Source organism: Topomyia yanbarensis, chromosome 3, assembly GCF_030247195.1.
Source record: "Topomyia yanbarensis strain Yona2022 chromosome 3, ASM3024719v1, whole genome shotgun sequence".
Lineage (NCBI taxonomy): Eukaryota > Metazoa > Arthropoda > Insecta > Diptera > Culicidae > Topomyia > Topomyia yanbarensis.
In genome coordinates this window covers 119,795,465-119,811,080 of record NC_080672.1, presented here as the reverse complement: position 1 = coordinate 119,811,080, position 15,616 = coordinate 119,795,465, and the positions used below count along the sequence as shown (strand labels likewise).

Sequence of the window (15,616 nt, the reverse complement as noted above, 5' to 3'; positions counted from 1 at the left end):
GAAAGCGAGCCAACCAGCCAGGTGCCGGGGTCAGTTCGGCGATTTCAGTGGAGTAGGGAGCCTCGGTGCAACTGGTGGTGTCTCGTCGCGGTCTACTCAGCTTAGTGCCCGACGGTGAATCTGACTGTACACTGACGCAGAGTTCCCCGGCGAATGAATTTCTCCCGATACCGATTCTTCTTTGGTTTCAATACCAAAACTTCTTGAACCTTTTGGTTCCGTGTCCGGTGCCATTTAGCATCGCAACTTCTTAAAGCCCTTTAGTTCCCTTCTTGTGCCATTTAGCACTACTGACGATGGACCTGACCTACTCCTATGGAGAGTTCCCCGACAAGACAAGTGAACAAGTGAAGGTCATCTCTCCGTGCTTTCTATTGACCAACGTCGACAAGTTTGGGATGAGCCGGTAGGGCCAACTTTCCATTCTCCGTATTGTGTCATTCCTGCTGCCACGTCACCATCGGATCGATTCCCATCATCTTCCTCGCATTTCTTGCGTTTCATTGACAGTAGCACTTGATATCCTCCGCCAGGGTGATGCAGATGGGGATCATCTCAACGATAACGTATACTGCTTCCGAAGATATTAGTCTGTACGCAATCGTACGACCACCAGCCGGAACGTCCTGTTCAGCTTTTCTTTCGAGGTTACACTTGGTTTTCAGCTCAAGTATCGATGCAGAAACAGTAGATAGCAGACCGACTTTTCGCAGATCTAATCAACGTGGTTGTTAAGGCTCAACGGTCCTCAATTAGCACTCCCAATTGCTTTAGTGCACGCTTCGATGCAATCACGTGCCTTCGACGGTGATCTGTATCCGCTGAACCGCTTTGCAGTTGCTGACCAGCAACACTTCCGTCTTGTGGTTAGCTATTTGCAGCTTGACCCGTTCATCCACCTCTCGATCGCGTCTATTGTCTCCGTCACCTGTCGGTCCACTTCTCCAAGTGTCTCACTCATCACCGTTAGTAATACGTCGTCCGCGAAACGCACGATTTTCTTTTCATTTCTTACATCCCGTTCCAAAGAGTTGGACCGATAATGGAGCCCTGTGGAACGCCCGCTGCGACTCACATTGACTTCTGCCCTTCGTTTGTCTCGTACAGCAGTACTCTACTGTGCAGCACTGCGACATTGGCCTATACGAGGTTGGATGGCCCGGTGACCTTACAGACTTTGGCAGCAACACCAGTTTCTGTACCTTCCACATTTCGGGAAAATTTTCATCTACAGTCGCATCAACACTTCTTTAAGCTCGTCGTTAGTCGCTTACCACTCGGTTTTGTTTGCTACTTCTTCTTTGCCATGCGGTATCGGTGACCAGGTAGTTGGATCGTGATTCGGGAAGAGACTCTCAATGATTATCTTTAGCTTACCCGGGCATGTTTAAGCTGGTGTCGACGGAAAACGCGATCTTCTTCATAACGATTCAGTACGCGTTCCCCAAGGATTGGTGTGTACTTCACAGCACAGCTATTTATGGCAAACTGGCTTGCTAAACTTTTTAAAGCGTTCCTAGCTTCTCGAAACGTCGCACAGAGGAGTAACTAGAACAAATTCTTGGCCAATAACCAAAAAAAATTTTTTTTTGATTTTTAAATTAGTTATATTTTTTTACATACCTAAAAGCATACTGCATAATGTGGCAAAATAAAGAGCATGTCAAAAATTGCTAAAGAATTTTTGCATGGATGTAAAATAGTGATATTTTAAGGGGTTTTTAATCATGTTTTGTTATGTATCCAGCAAAATCGCTTTCATATGATGATGACTGTGTTAAAAAAGACAATATTATAACAAACGTAATTGAACACAACTATTTGTATAACCTCAGCTTAAAAATAACTGAAAAAAACAGTGTTGCTGTATATTGGACCAGCTTTCAAAACACCTTTTTTAAACATTTTATTCCAAATTTGAATGTTAAAAGAGTTACATTATATGGCACGATCCGGCAATGTTTCTGAAACAACATTACAAAACAAGATTCTGGTTATCTAAAAAACATTAAATCTCTTCCGATCTTGTCCGATCTACAAATTCCAAGCGATTTGAAAATATTTTTTTTTTTATTCATTTCGTTTATTTGATAGGCACAAATGCGTTAGCTTGGCGGTGCCAAATGCTTTTGTTTTTACATTTGGATATCTTAAAACTAGCAGGTTACAATGTTGACATATTTTTTTATACAAAGGAAAAGAAAGTTTACAGCTATCTTAAGACTAGAAAAGAGGGCCAAAAGATTTTTTTTTGAAAAAATTTAAAACAAGGGATTCACTTTGATATACAAGAGGGGGAGTAATAGTATTTTACGAAATATTTTACGGTTATCATAAAACTAACAATATAGTTTAGTACACAAAAGGGGGAACAAATATTTATGAGAAATTTCACAGAAATCTTAAAACTAGGGATTCAATTCTATTTACAAGATGGAGGACAAGAGTTTCAATAAAGAGTAAAAATTATAGCTATCTTAAAACTAGGAATACAGAATACTAATTTGAATTTTTTAACTAAAACTTATGCTTGGTCAAGATATTCAAAGGGTGGCTTATTTCCGCATCAGTGTAGCAGCAGTTGTATCAAGGACAGGGGAGAGACAGGGAAAGAAGAGCAAAACTTGCAACTTTCGCTCGAACGGCGGGGGGGGGGGGGGAGGGGGATCAGCGAATCAAATTTGCGCCTCAGTATAGTAAGTCGTCGAGTACCGGATTGGCGGATGGTATTCTTCGGACCCGCGGGGAATCCTTCAAAAGTCATCGGACCTCGAGTCGCTCTCGCTTCAGTTTCCTTCTATGCAGGCGTAGTGGTAAGGGCGATGGCGGTTACATAGTGGCACTCTGGAGCTGATCGGTTCCACAAGGCAGGAGGAAACTCTAAAAACGAGAAATAAAAGAGAGGGGCTAAATTGGGATATTTATCGTTTTTATGAAGGTATAAATAAGAAACATATAAGGGAAATCACGAGTTGCCAGCATATCTCGGACTGGTACATTGGGTGGTCTACCTCGGGCCCGAAGGGATTCCTTTAACTGAGACCTGGCGTCACAATACCCGGCGCATACCCAGACAACGTGTTCGATGTCGTGATAGCCCTCGTCACAAGCGCACAGACTACTCTCCGCAAGCCCAATACGCCGCAAATGCGCATCCATGGTGTAGTGATTGGACATAAGTCGGGACATTACACGAATAAAATCCCGACCCACATCCATCCCCCCGAACCAAGGCTTCGTTGATACCTTTGGGATAATCGAATGTAGCCATCGTCCAAGTTCCCCATTGCTCCACGAGGTTTGCCAACTGTTGAGCGTCCTCTGACGACAAATACTAAAAAAATCGTTGAAGCAGATTGGTCTTTCGTATATGTCACCATTTAATGCGCCCACCTTTGCTAATGAGTCGGCCTTTTCATTGCCCGGGATAGAACAATGAGAGGGGACCCAAACAAAGGTAATCTGATAAGATTTTTCAGATAACGTACACAAGGACTCCTGTATCTTCCCCAGAAAATACGGTAATTGCTTTTTAGGCTTCACCGCACGAAGAGCCTCGATAGAACTGAGGCTGTCCGAAACGATGAACTAGTGATCTGTGGGCAGAGTGTCGATGATCCCAAGGGTGTACTGAATTGCAGCTAACTCTGCGACGTAAACTGAAGCAGGATCATTGAGCTTGAATGAAGTGGTGATAGTATTGTTGAAGATACCGAAGCCAGTGGACCAATCGAGATTTGATCCGTCAGTGTAAAACATTTTGTCGCAGTCGACTTCTCGGAATTTATTATAAAATATATTGGGGATCACCTGCGGGCGTATATGGTCCGGAATTCCACGAATCTCTTCCTTCATGGATGTGTCGAAGAATACAGTAGAATCAGAAGTATCTAGGAAACGGACACGGTTGGGATTGTACGAAGAAGGATTGATGCTCTGTGCCATGTAGTCGAAGTACAAGGACATAAAACGGGTTTGAGAATTAAGCTCGACGAGTCTCTCGAAGTTTTCAATTACCAACGGGTTCAGAATGTCGCATCGGATGAGCAATCGATATGAGAGTTCCCAAAATCGATTTTTTAGCGGAAGAACGCCCGCCAGCACTTCGAGACTCATCGTATGGGTCGAGTGCATGCAACCCAAGGCAATGCGCAAGCAACGATACTGGATTCTCTCCAGTTTGATGAAGTGTATGTTCGCAGCGGAGCGGAAACAGAAACACCCGTACTCCATCACCGACAATATCGTTGTTTGGTACAACCTGATCAGGTCTCCTGGGTGAGCACCCCACCATGTTCCAGTTATTGTTCGGAGAAAATTGATCCTTTGTTGGCATTTCTGTTTCAGATACCTAATGTGACATCCCCAGGTACCTTTAGAGTCGAACCAGACCCCGAGATATTTAATTGTGAAAACCTGGTTGATCGTTGCACCCATTAATAAAAGCTGGAGTTGCGCCGGCTCACGCTTCCTAGAAAAAACAACCAACTCAGTTTTCTCCGTGGAGAACTCAATACCCAGCTGAAGAGCCCAAGCAGACAAATTGTCCAAGGTATTTTGTAATGGTCCTTGCAAGTCGGCAGCTTTGGGCCCTGTAACAGAGACCACCCCGTCGTCTGCAAGTTGCCTTAGCGTGCATGAATTGGCAAGACAATCGTCAATGTCATTCACGTAAAAATTGTAGAGCAGGGGACTTAGACATGAGCCCTGGGGAAGACCCATGTAGCTAAATCGCGATGTTGTTAAATCGCCATGCGAAAAGTGCATGTGCTTTTCAGACAACAGGTTTAGCAAAAAGTTATTTAAAATTGGTGAAAGACCATGCTGGTGCAGCTTCTCTGACAGAATGTTGATAGAAACTGAGTCAAAAGCCCCCTTAATATCCAAGAAGACTGATGCCATCTGCTCTCTGTTAGCATAGGCCATTTGGATTTCTGTAGAAAGCAACGCAAGGCAATCGTTCGTCCCTTTGCCTTTGCGGAAGCCAAATTGTGTATCTGACAGTAAGCCATTTGCTTCAACCCAATTGTCGAGGCGAAACATGATCATTTTCTCGAACAACTTCCGAATACAGGACAGCATTGCAATCGGCCGATACGAGTTGTGGTCGGAGGCTGGTTTTCCTGGTTTTTGGATGGCGATGACCTTCACTTGCCTCCATTCATAAGGGACAATGTTACCCTCAAGAAACTTGTTAAATAAATTCAACAGGCGCCTTTTTGCAGTGTCAGGCAGATTCTTCAGCAAGTTGAATTTGATTCTGTCTAACCCTGGGGCGTTATTGTTGCACGATAAGAGAGCAAGTGAGAACTCCACCATCGAAAACGGTGTTTCGTTCGCGGTATCGTGAGAAGACGCGGCGCAGTACGTTTTCTGTACCGGGACAGAGTCCGGACAGATCTTCTAGGCGAAAGCGAATATCCAACGGTTTGAATATTCCACGTTCTCGTTGGTACTATTATGATTACGCATACGTCGAGCCGTACCCCAAAGAGTGCTCATCGCTGTTTCTCTCGTTAACCCGTCGACGAACCGGCGCCAATAACTGCGTTTTTTGGCTTTCATTAGACTCTTCATTCGCCTTTCTAACGACGCGTACTGTTGATAGCTAGCGGGTAACCCGTCTTCCCGGAAGGCCTTATATGCAGTGGACTTTTCCGCGTACAGCTCTGAGCACTCTTTATCCCACCACAGGGTGGGAGACCGTCCATGGGTATTCGCGCTGGGTACTGGTTTAGTCTGAGCTTGATTCGCACTGTCGAGAATCAAGCCAGCCAAAAACCTGTACTCTTCCTCCGGAGGAAGTTCTTGAGTGGATTCGATTTTAACGAATATCGCGGTCGCGTAACTCTTCCAATCAATGTTCCGTGTGAGGTCATACGATACATTGATTGTTTCCGATGGTCTTGAACCGTTAGCAATTGAAATTACGATAGGCAAATGATCGCTACCGTGGGGATCAGGGATCACTTTCCACATGCAATATAACTGTAGCGATGTCGAGCAAAGCGATAAATCCAACGCGCTTGCGCGTGCTGGTGGTGTAGGAATCCGCGTCATTTCTCCCGTGTTTAAGATGGTCATGTTGAAATTATCGCAAAGATCTTGGATTAATGTTGATCTATTATCATCATGAAGACAGCCCCATACCGTACCGTGCGAGTTAAAGTCTCCCAGAACTAGCCGCGGTGCCGGTAAGGATTCCGTGATATTACAAAGCGTTCGGTGCCCTACCGAGGCTCTAGGAGGAATGTAGATGGAAGCAATGCAAAGGTCTTTACCTTTGATTAAAACTTGACAAGCGACAATTTCAATGCCTGGTGTCGAAGGGAGGTTAATTCGGTTGAAAGAATAGCACTTTTTGATCCCCAAAAGTACTCCTCCATAGGGGTTTTCTCGATCCAGACGAATTATATTAAAGTCGTGGAAGTTGAGATTTATATCGGAAGTTAACCAAGTTTCACATAATGCGAAAGCATCACATTTTAAACTATTTAGTAAAAATTTAAAGGAATCGATTTTCGGGAGGATACTTCTGCTGTTCCACTGTAGAACAGTGATCGAATCGGTGACCTCGTTCGATGACTTAGCCATCGAAGGATACGATCGCTGCAAGGAGGGGCCATTTAGTAGTCAACTGCTTCAAAAATGTTTGCACTATAGGGAGAAAACGTATCTGAAGGCTTTTAAGAGGATCAGTAACATTGAAAGCTGTGAAAATTAAGTCCACTATGTCAGAAAATTTCATTAGTCCGCTACTGGACTGAGTATCTGTTTGAAAAAAGGGGACACTTGGGGTTTTTGGTGTCCCTGGAAGTGGTGGGTACTCCTTGTTAGAATTAATATTTCCAAGTCCTGGAGCAAATTGCTTCGGCTTTTGTGCATCACTTCCGTTGGATTTATTGGTTGTAGATGGCGCACTCTGAGTGGACGACACCTTGGCACCCTTACGAGGCAATGTAGGGGAGGCTGGATTTCTCCTCTTCCTGGATTCCCCTGGGTTAACCAAAGATGTTCCCTCTCGTGGGTCGTCAGATTCTTGCTCAACGTTAGCCAAACCAGCATAGGGATTTTCGGACAGGACAGATGGCGAAGCATTCTTTATCATTTCTGCATAAGAACGCCTTGAGCGTTCCTTAAGGGAGCGCTTAATTTTATCCCGGCGCTGCTTGTACGCAGGACATGATTTAAGAGCATGTGAAGGGCCCCCGCAGCAAATACACTTTTCAGTTTCTTTGTCGCAAGAGTCATCCTCATGCTCTCCTTCGCATTTGCCGCATCGTTTCTTATTTCCACAATATGTGGCTGTGTGGCCCAACTGCTTGCAATTGCTGCAGCTCATGACCCGCGGTACAAACAGGCGAACTGGTAGGCGAACCCTGTCAAGGAGGATGTAGTTGGGAAGAGAGGACCCGGCGAATGTCACCCGAAGCGAGCCTGATAGAGAGTAGGTAGTCTTACCTCCCTCGGTGTTTGCGGTATACAATTGTTTGCATTCTAAGATCTTAATCTGTTCAAGAGAGGGGTCCTTAAAGCAGCCAACCCCGTGCTCCAACAGTTCTTCGCATTTCAGGCCCGGTTCGGACACTACCCCATCGATTTCACAGGCCACACAAGGCACGTACGCTTTAAATTCCCGCGTAAAGCGCTCACAGCAAGCAATCGCGTTTGCCTGCCCGAGATCATTCACTAGAACACGTATCTTGTTTGCCCGAACACGTGTTATCTGAGTTACGGCCGGGTAATTAGCAGTCAGATCTCGAGAAAGTTTTAAAATATTAACCGGTTTCTCTCCGGTCCGAAAATATACCACCCATGGCCCAGAGGAACCTTCTGGGTACTGCTTTATACGGGGAGCAATGCGAGTATTAGGGGGATCAGGGACTTCCATGATTACATCAGATGGTATTTCGCCCTCGGCCATTTAAGCACGAGGGCAGAGCGTTATATAAACGGGAATGTGTCTTATTATTTGATTACAAGGTAGAGTAAAAGTAGGGAAAAGGAAAGAAAGCAAACGAGGGAAAAAAATAAAGCAAAACTTATCTGCAAACAACGTCGATTGTTCCGCACCAGCGAAAACAATGTGCTGGATTTACTTCCGGCACCAGCAGAACGGCAGCTAACGAACGAACAAAGGATGACCTTGACTCACTAAAATTTACACACCGAACACCACTGTGAAATATAACGATCCGTTCCGTTCAAAGGTTGGGAGACGTATGATTTGAAAATATTGATATTTATACTAATTTGAGGTACGCCGAAATGCTGTAGGGCCAAATAATATGTTTGGCAAAATATATCTCTATGAATATGTGCACAGGCATCCCTGTGACCAACTGTTCATGCAACGGGAAAAACAAATGTATTCACAAGGATCACCTCAAAAATACTAGTATTCGGAATGATATAGAAAATTGACCCCTGCACTGGTAGGTGGATAGATGCCAAATTCTCCCAAAAACTAGTTATTGTCTATTTTTAGTTCATATTAAGGCAAAATAACAGCAATAGCCGCAAAAAATAGTTTTGGCCAGGATTCGACCCCAGTTACTGCTCTGTGCGTCGCTTGCGCACCTCTCTCACTCTCCGATTTTGCTCTCGGAGCCCGCCTTCTGGCTCTATGACAAGCAACGTGTAGCATACTGAGCTACTCATTTAACCAGTAAGCTACACGTCGTCTACTGCATGGCTCCAGTTTTCGTGGCATTGTAACGTCACAATCCATGTTAGATCAGCCGCATCAACGTACTTGATTCCGCTGTTCGCCGAAGTGACTCAACAAAGAGGTTTTCGTTAAAGACTCGTCTTCCACTATAGCTTACTGGTCGTCCTTCTCCGTGCTGCAGCAGGGTTGCATTTGCCGATGAAGTTGCGAATCGCCTGGTGGTCACTATGGGGATACTTCTCGTACACTCTCCAGTCCATGTTCGCCGTCAGTCAAGGACTACATAATGTGGCGGAATTTCTCTCGGTACCGATGTCCGTTTCGTGAACCAATAAGCACCCAGTTTTGTCACGATACTAGGAGCCATTTAGCTCACAGTTTTGCCGCGATCTACTCGTTGTAGTCCTCGACGGTAGAGCTAGTCTCCACAATGAGCCGACCGGTAGGTGTCGAGGTCTTTCGCCAATTTTCACTACAAGAAAATATTCTCACAAGATTACTTTTGAAACTTTGAGAATTCCTTTTAAAATATTAGGCATATTTTTGTTGAACATATTCATTTCTTTCAAATTTCTTCAAAATGATAGGGGGTAGGGGGAGGTCTACTACGCCACTGATTGGTTTTGCATCATGTAGATATAATGGTTATACCAGCTTGTATAGGAATTTTGCATGTGACCGCATACTTCAAACCATAACAGAGGAACCAGAACTCCGATTTCAATGAAATTTGGTAGCAGTAAATAGGGATGCTGTGGCTTCTAGATGAAAATAAATTTGGGAAAATCGAGTCGAACATTTCTAACAAGCAGATGTGAATTCAATTTAGAAACTTAGCCACTTTCCCGAATCTGTCGTTTCCCGCCAAAGGTGTCCAAGTTGGTCAATGTGGTTTTGATTGGGCATCGGTGAACTGAAACTGTAAATCCAAGAAATTTGGGACGCATTTTACGAAGTTTTGAATCTTTTAGATAACATGCTGATAGCGATTTATATAGGAATTTCAAGTAATAAAATTGGTTCAGCCATCTTCGAGTAACAAATGTGCAATTGTTGGTCACATACATACACACGCACATACACACAGCCAGTTGCCGAACTCGCCGAACTGATCGATTTTCAGGGTGATTGCATAACCTTTCTATAGGAAAAAGGCAAAAAGAGTATGCATAATCAGGCCGGAGTCGACAACATTTACCCGTCTCTAACAATTCTTAGCAGTAAACTCATCTTACGTAGAATCGATAAACATAAAGCCCTGAGACGAGACAATCTATTCATGAGAAGGTTTTTTTTCTTTGACCCGTGAAGAGAGATACCAGCCAAGCAAATGTAATTAATTACAATTGTAGGTCTTCTATTGTCGTATATAGCTTCTCATGTGTTTATTTTCAATGCACTAGTTGTCCGTGTATTGAATGTGTACCATACTTCCTTCGGAAATAGTTTTAGTACCAACTAAAAAATAGCACAGATTCACTGTAGTCGAGTTCACTGGTCGTGTTACAAATAACATAAATCAAATCAAAATAGGATGATGCGAGTATTTTTAACGTCCACAATCAACAATTTACCCTATTTGACGACAGTATACTCAAAATGATTCAAGCTGAAAAACCACGATGCACATTGTATTCACGAATGAGCGTGCTAATTTCCTGTTTCATCGCGATCGCGTACCCTTGTCTTAAGTCAGCCGGGGGCCATTCAACTGTTGTTATCCTTCACTTACCGTATGCCATGAATGATCGGTTTTTAAGCGGCGGCAACAGTGGACGGGCGTTGTGTAGTCACGTGCATATGACATAGCGTATGCAGTTTTTTGGACTGTCGATCGTACGCCTATTAATTCAACCAGCAGCTGAAAGACCTGTTCTGGATTGGTAACTAATATGTGTCTTTTTAGCAAGTTTTATTTTTTCCACAATTTGAGTGGCAACATAAGTAATTTTTAAACGAGTCGCAGACAGACAGGGCACGGAAATAGATTAATCACATACCGTCACAGTTGGTTGGTGTCTTTCAGATTCAAAAATTGTCAGCAGTGAACGATAGATATCCAATGTATCTTCTATGTACGGTAGCAACGAATTTTAAATTACGTTGCACTTTCAAGGACCGATACCTACATGTTCAAGACCAATGTCAACGGCTATCGCATACCATCATCAGGAAATGACTTTTTGTTAATGTTTTCAAATGTGGCTGTACCAGACGATGATTAAGATCAGCTGACCCAATTAGCGTACTGCACATATGTATAAGTCAAAACCGGCGCCCATTGCATCCATTATCGGTGAAGATCGCCTAGGGCCGACCCGAATGTCAAAATAAAAACTTATAGTCTAAACTAAACAAGAGATGGAAGTGATGATAGTTGCCAACTCGTGTTTCCTATTACGTCGTGACTGGCACGGGCCGGTCCAAACTGGAGTCAATGTAGTGTCAAACATTTTGCAAGCCATGCAATATCATTTAATAAGAAATACGTAATACCAAATGCTTCTGTGATAGTTTAGTTCCGGTTGGTGAAATAGAATGTAGATCATCAAATTTGACCAAAGCTTGCTTAATAGTTCTGCTTCGACATTTCTTTAACAATAAATAACAATTATCAAAGGGCTCGCAGTAGTAAATGCAAAAACAACAAGACACGGAGAAATCGTACTTTGAACCTGCTGAATGTGTGTGAACATGTAAATTAATCGCTGAATTTGTTTACCAACAGCATTTTGAATATTCTACACATGTCGGTGCGATAGGCGCGTCGCGTGTGTCTGTAATTATTGGCTCATTTTTAAAAACTCGGTAGAAGTTCAGTCTGTCTCTGTGTCTGCTGCTGTAGACTGGAACGCTTTTCATTGAGGATTGTACACAAAAGCTGGCCGACATCAACTCTACTGATTGAACAGTATCTCTTTAATTATCACCAATTGAAGCTTTACTGTGGCAATAAGCAGTACCAATTCGGACACGTTGCAGTTGTCATCTGTTCTGTACCGGATTTTTTTCAACACAATGGTTTCACGTGTAGAAAAGGTAGTTAAAAGAATATTTCGCCTAAATTCAAAGTGTTCAATATGAAACATACTAATGACTAGTAAATTGATGTTATCACTGTGCAAACAATGGATCTTAATTTAAAGACCTCCAAAATTCTATTATCATATTAACAGTGTAAACAAGCAAACATTTGCTCGATGGGGAATTACGTGAAATATTTGACTCCGAAAAAATGTGTAAACTGTTTTTGGGTGTGTCTACGCAGCCAATCGCCTAGCTTCCTTAAATAACTTTGCATAATCAACAATAAATAAAAAAATATGCCTGTGGTTATTCTGAGGAAAACACAGATTATTCCTCCGTATTTACAAACAGTTTTGCGATACACTTTAATCTAAAGCACGTCAACAATTTAATGATTTTGCTCTTTTCCCCTTGGACACTTTCTTTGCAGATACGTGAACAATGTCAGGAGCTGATACTAACAGACAGACAGGTCGAGGAACTGATGCGGCGAGTACTAATCGAGATCAACCGTGGTCTGCGCAAGGAAACACAACCCACCGCAGACGTCAAGTGTTTCATCACCTACGTGCAGGACCTGCCGAATGGAAAAGGTATTTTGGTGTAACGATTGGTGTTTTTCAACGAAATTGAGTTTCGAATTGTTTTTTTTATCAGAAAAGGGCAAATTCCTGGCGCTTGATCTTGGCGGCACCAACTTCCGAGTGTTGCTAATTCACCTCAAGGATGAGAATGACTTCGAGATGTTGTCAAAAATCTACGCCATTCCACAGAGTATTATGCTTGGCAGTGGGACCCAGCTGTTTGATCACATTGCGGAGTGTTTAGCTAACTTTATGAAGGTAGGTTCACCGATCACAAAAATTTAGAGTAAACTTCACATTAAATGTTCGAAACCACTCCGAGAAAATTGCGCAAATGAAGAGCGCCAATTTTATTGCAATTATGTTCAATATATTTAATCCTAAATAATTCACAAATTCATGATATATAATTCTTGGATTAGTGATCTGGTTCATGATTCTTATTATATATTAGTCACGACTCAACATTCGTGCTCGTGGAAAAGTCTACAATTTCAGAAAATAATATTCATGAATTCGCGAACTGGTCCTTGATTCATAGTATATTCACGATCTATCTTATGTGCTTGTGAAATTTAGAAGATATTCCTAATCATTTTCACTTTCATGCAACTCTGCACACATGGTCTTGAAAGTTCCACGTGTAGTTTTCCACAAACTTTAAAATATCATTCATGGATTCAGTTTTGTTCCGTGAACTGTCCCATGAAATAGAATATAGTTGTGTCCCGCTACTAGCGACCTGTCATAGACACGAGCAACAGATATGGGAATACGTACATAAAAATTACGAATATTGTGAATAATCTCATAAAATCATGAACATGAATCACATTACTCCACTCGAAAAATACGATAGTGGGATAATATATTACGATAGCACGAAGAGAAATTACAAAAATCGTGACTAACCTATTGAAATCATGAAATTGGTCTGTATATGAAATCAAAAAGGCGAATGACCCTTGGGGTTAAAACCTTAATAAACAAACAAACAAGCAATGAAATTGGTCGATATTTTAGGCTCTTTTAGTGGTTGCAGATAATATGAACTATAATCATAAAAAAAACTTTACATATTCAGTACACAAGCTCAGTAATCCACCCAATAATTGAATGAAACGTTATGCATTTTTTCCGTGAGCTAGTTTTGTTGAAACACAGATCGTTTCATGAATACGAGGTTTATTATTATTCATGATCGTGAGCTTGGTAATAATTTCCGTAAATGATTCAGGAAGCCTGGTTCAGGGGGAAATCGTAAGCCGGAAGCTACAGCTACGACAAAATGTGTTGACAGTAGTTTCAAGGGGAATCCTAACCTCTCCATCCAAGATGTCACCAGCAAACTGAGAATATCGTCCACAACTGCGATAAACAAGCAACATTCCCAAAACACGACGATGCTAACGAAGTTCATTTGCATAGTAATGGACAACAAAATTTACGTAAAGTCCGTTAATAAATATCTTGTTCGGCAGGTAATCTGCACCTGTGGTTTGAAAAGAGAGCGACATATTAATTACAACCGGAGCCACCAACCAGAAAATATACCTGAGCGACTGCCTGGAAAAACGTCTGCTGCCATTCCCGAAGCAGCACGATTGTTCCGTGCGGTTTTCGGCGGATTTACCCTTTTGCCCTATATCCCCGAAATCAATTACATCGTGGGGTTTAGTGTTGAATCATCGGAAGGACCTGGTCCAGGACTGAGATGTTTCCTGCCTATGTTTTGCTGAGCGATTTTTTGTGGAAAAAATCGCTCCAATTTTTTTTTATGATACTGCTAATCTGTTCAATCAATTTTCGTACAACATTTGAACAATATTTTCCTGAATTTTTGCTGTTAAATATTGAGGCAGCTCGATTAAATGCGGTGTACACTATAACTCAAAAATTCCTATGTGAATCGTTTTTAAATTCCGCACAGTTCTTCATTATATCATTGCTTAGGCAACAACAAGCGCGTTTTACGAAACTATTATTATTATTATTTTTACAAGAACATTTTACCCGGATTTTTAAGCGAAAAGCGGATTTTTGACTTCAAAGAATTGCGAAAAATTAAAAAATCGAGAAAAATATCAAAGCTCCCATGCGGAATGATGAAAAGAATTGTACAAAATTTTAAAACGTTTGGTCCAGTGGATTTTGAGTTATGATGTACATCGCAAACCAAGTTTTCGACGAAGCGTTCCCGAAGATTCGCTGTCACTCGCTCAATTTTCAGTATTTTGCAATGAAAATTTGAATTAATATTAATTAACATTTTCTATGTCGCCAAACATTTTTAGAAATTACTTTTTACCGAATTAATCATATTCTCCCCTTAAGCAATTCTTAGCTGAAGAACTTTACCGATAGGACCTATTTTTACGCTAAAGTTTATACTCGACTGATACATTCTAATATTATTAAGAAAGGTTTTATGAAGCTTATTCTGTCTATCGGACGGTTGCTCAATTTTACTAGAAATTCCAATGTCATCATCGGTAAAGCCATCTTGGTACTCGTGATCAGCTGTCCTTTCTTGCCAGTGTTGCCACAATTAAATCTGTACCGGGAGTTGAAAAATCTTTTCTATCAGTACTCTTCTATAGGAAAATCTGTACCGGATTCTGTACCCAAACAATAACAAGTTTCTTTTAAAAAAATCATTTTTCTTATACATATTTTTCATTCGGGAAAATCAAACCAAACATTCTGACTCGGTTGAGCTGGAATTCCGCAAGACATCAGTTAGACTTTCGAATTAGTTTGACTGGGTAATGTCAATATCAGCTCCACTCCATCAGTGACAGTGGTTGATATGTTCGGATGTTGCCCAGGAGCGAATCTTGTGCTTTATCCAACTTATCGAAAAAGGTAGTCGCAGTGCCCGCTCTAGCCAATTCTCCGCCCATTCATTTTCAGTAATACCGGAATGATCGGGTACCCATAGCATGTTGATAGTATTTGAAATGCTGAGTTCTTCGATTTTAATTCAACATGCGATTACTAATTTTGATCTCGAATCTGCTGAGCTAAATGCTTCCAGGTCAGCCTGTCTGTCAGAGCTTAAATAGATTCTTTCACTGCAAATTCCCTGTTGAAGTGCCGATTGGACGAGTAGAAATTCTCACATTAAAAATTGTAAAAGAAAAACTACATGTGAGTGTGTGGTCAATGGGATCAAGAGTATACTCATCCCAAGTAACTATTTTGGTCTACAGTCTTGTGTGGCTAGTTGCACGATCTATTGGGTTACTGTTCCAGAACCCAATAACCTTAAGACGGTATACACAAGAAAGTGCTTCTTGTTTCAGAAACACATATATTCAAGATTGCCCCTAGA

General features: G+C 41.8%; 1 protein-coding gene across 5 annotated transcripts in view; it reads left to right on the top strand.

The window, feature by feature from the left end:
* The window catches only part of LOC131693654 (hexokinase type 2), an 84,382-nt gene that overhangs the window by 52,674 nt on the left and 16,092 nt on the right, over positions 1 to 15,616 (top strand). For 4 of the 5 annotated variants that reach the window (XM_058981665.1, XM_058981662.1, XM_058981661.1 and 1 more), the window contains exons 2-3: positions 12,129 to 12,291; positions 12,356 to 12,540. In XM_058981665.1, coding sequence (XP_058837648.1) covers positions 12,129 to 12,291; positions 12,356 to 12,540 — 348 coding nt within the window. Of the gene's footprint in view, positions 1 to 11,559; positions 11,711 to 12,128; positions 12,292 to 12,355; positions 12,541 to 15,616 lie in introns of those variants that run through there. The other variant, XM_058981666.1, reaches the window with a different exon arrangement.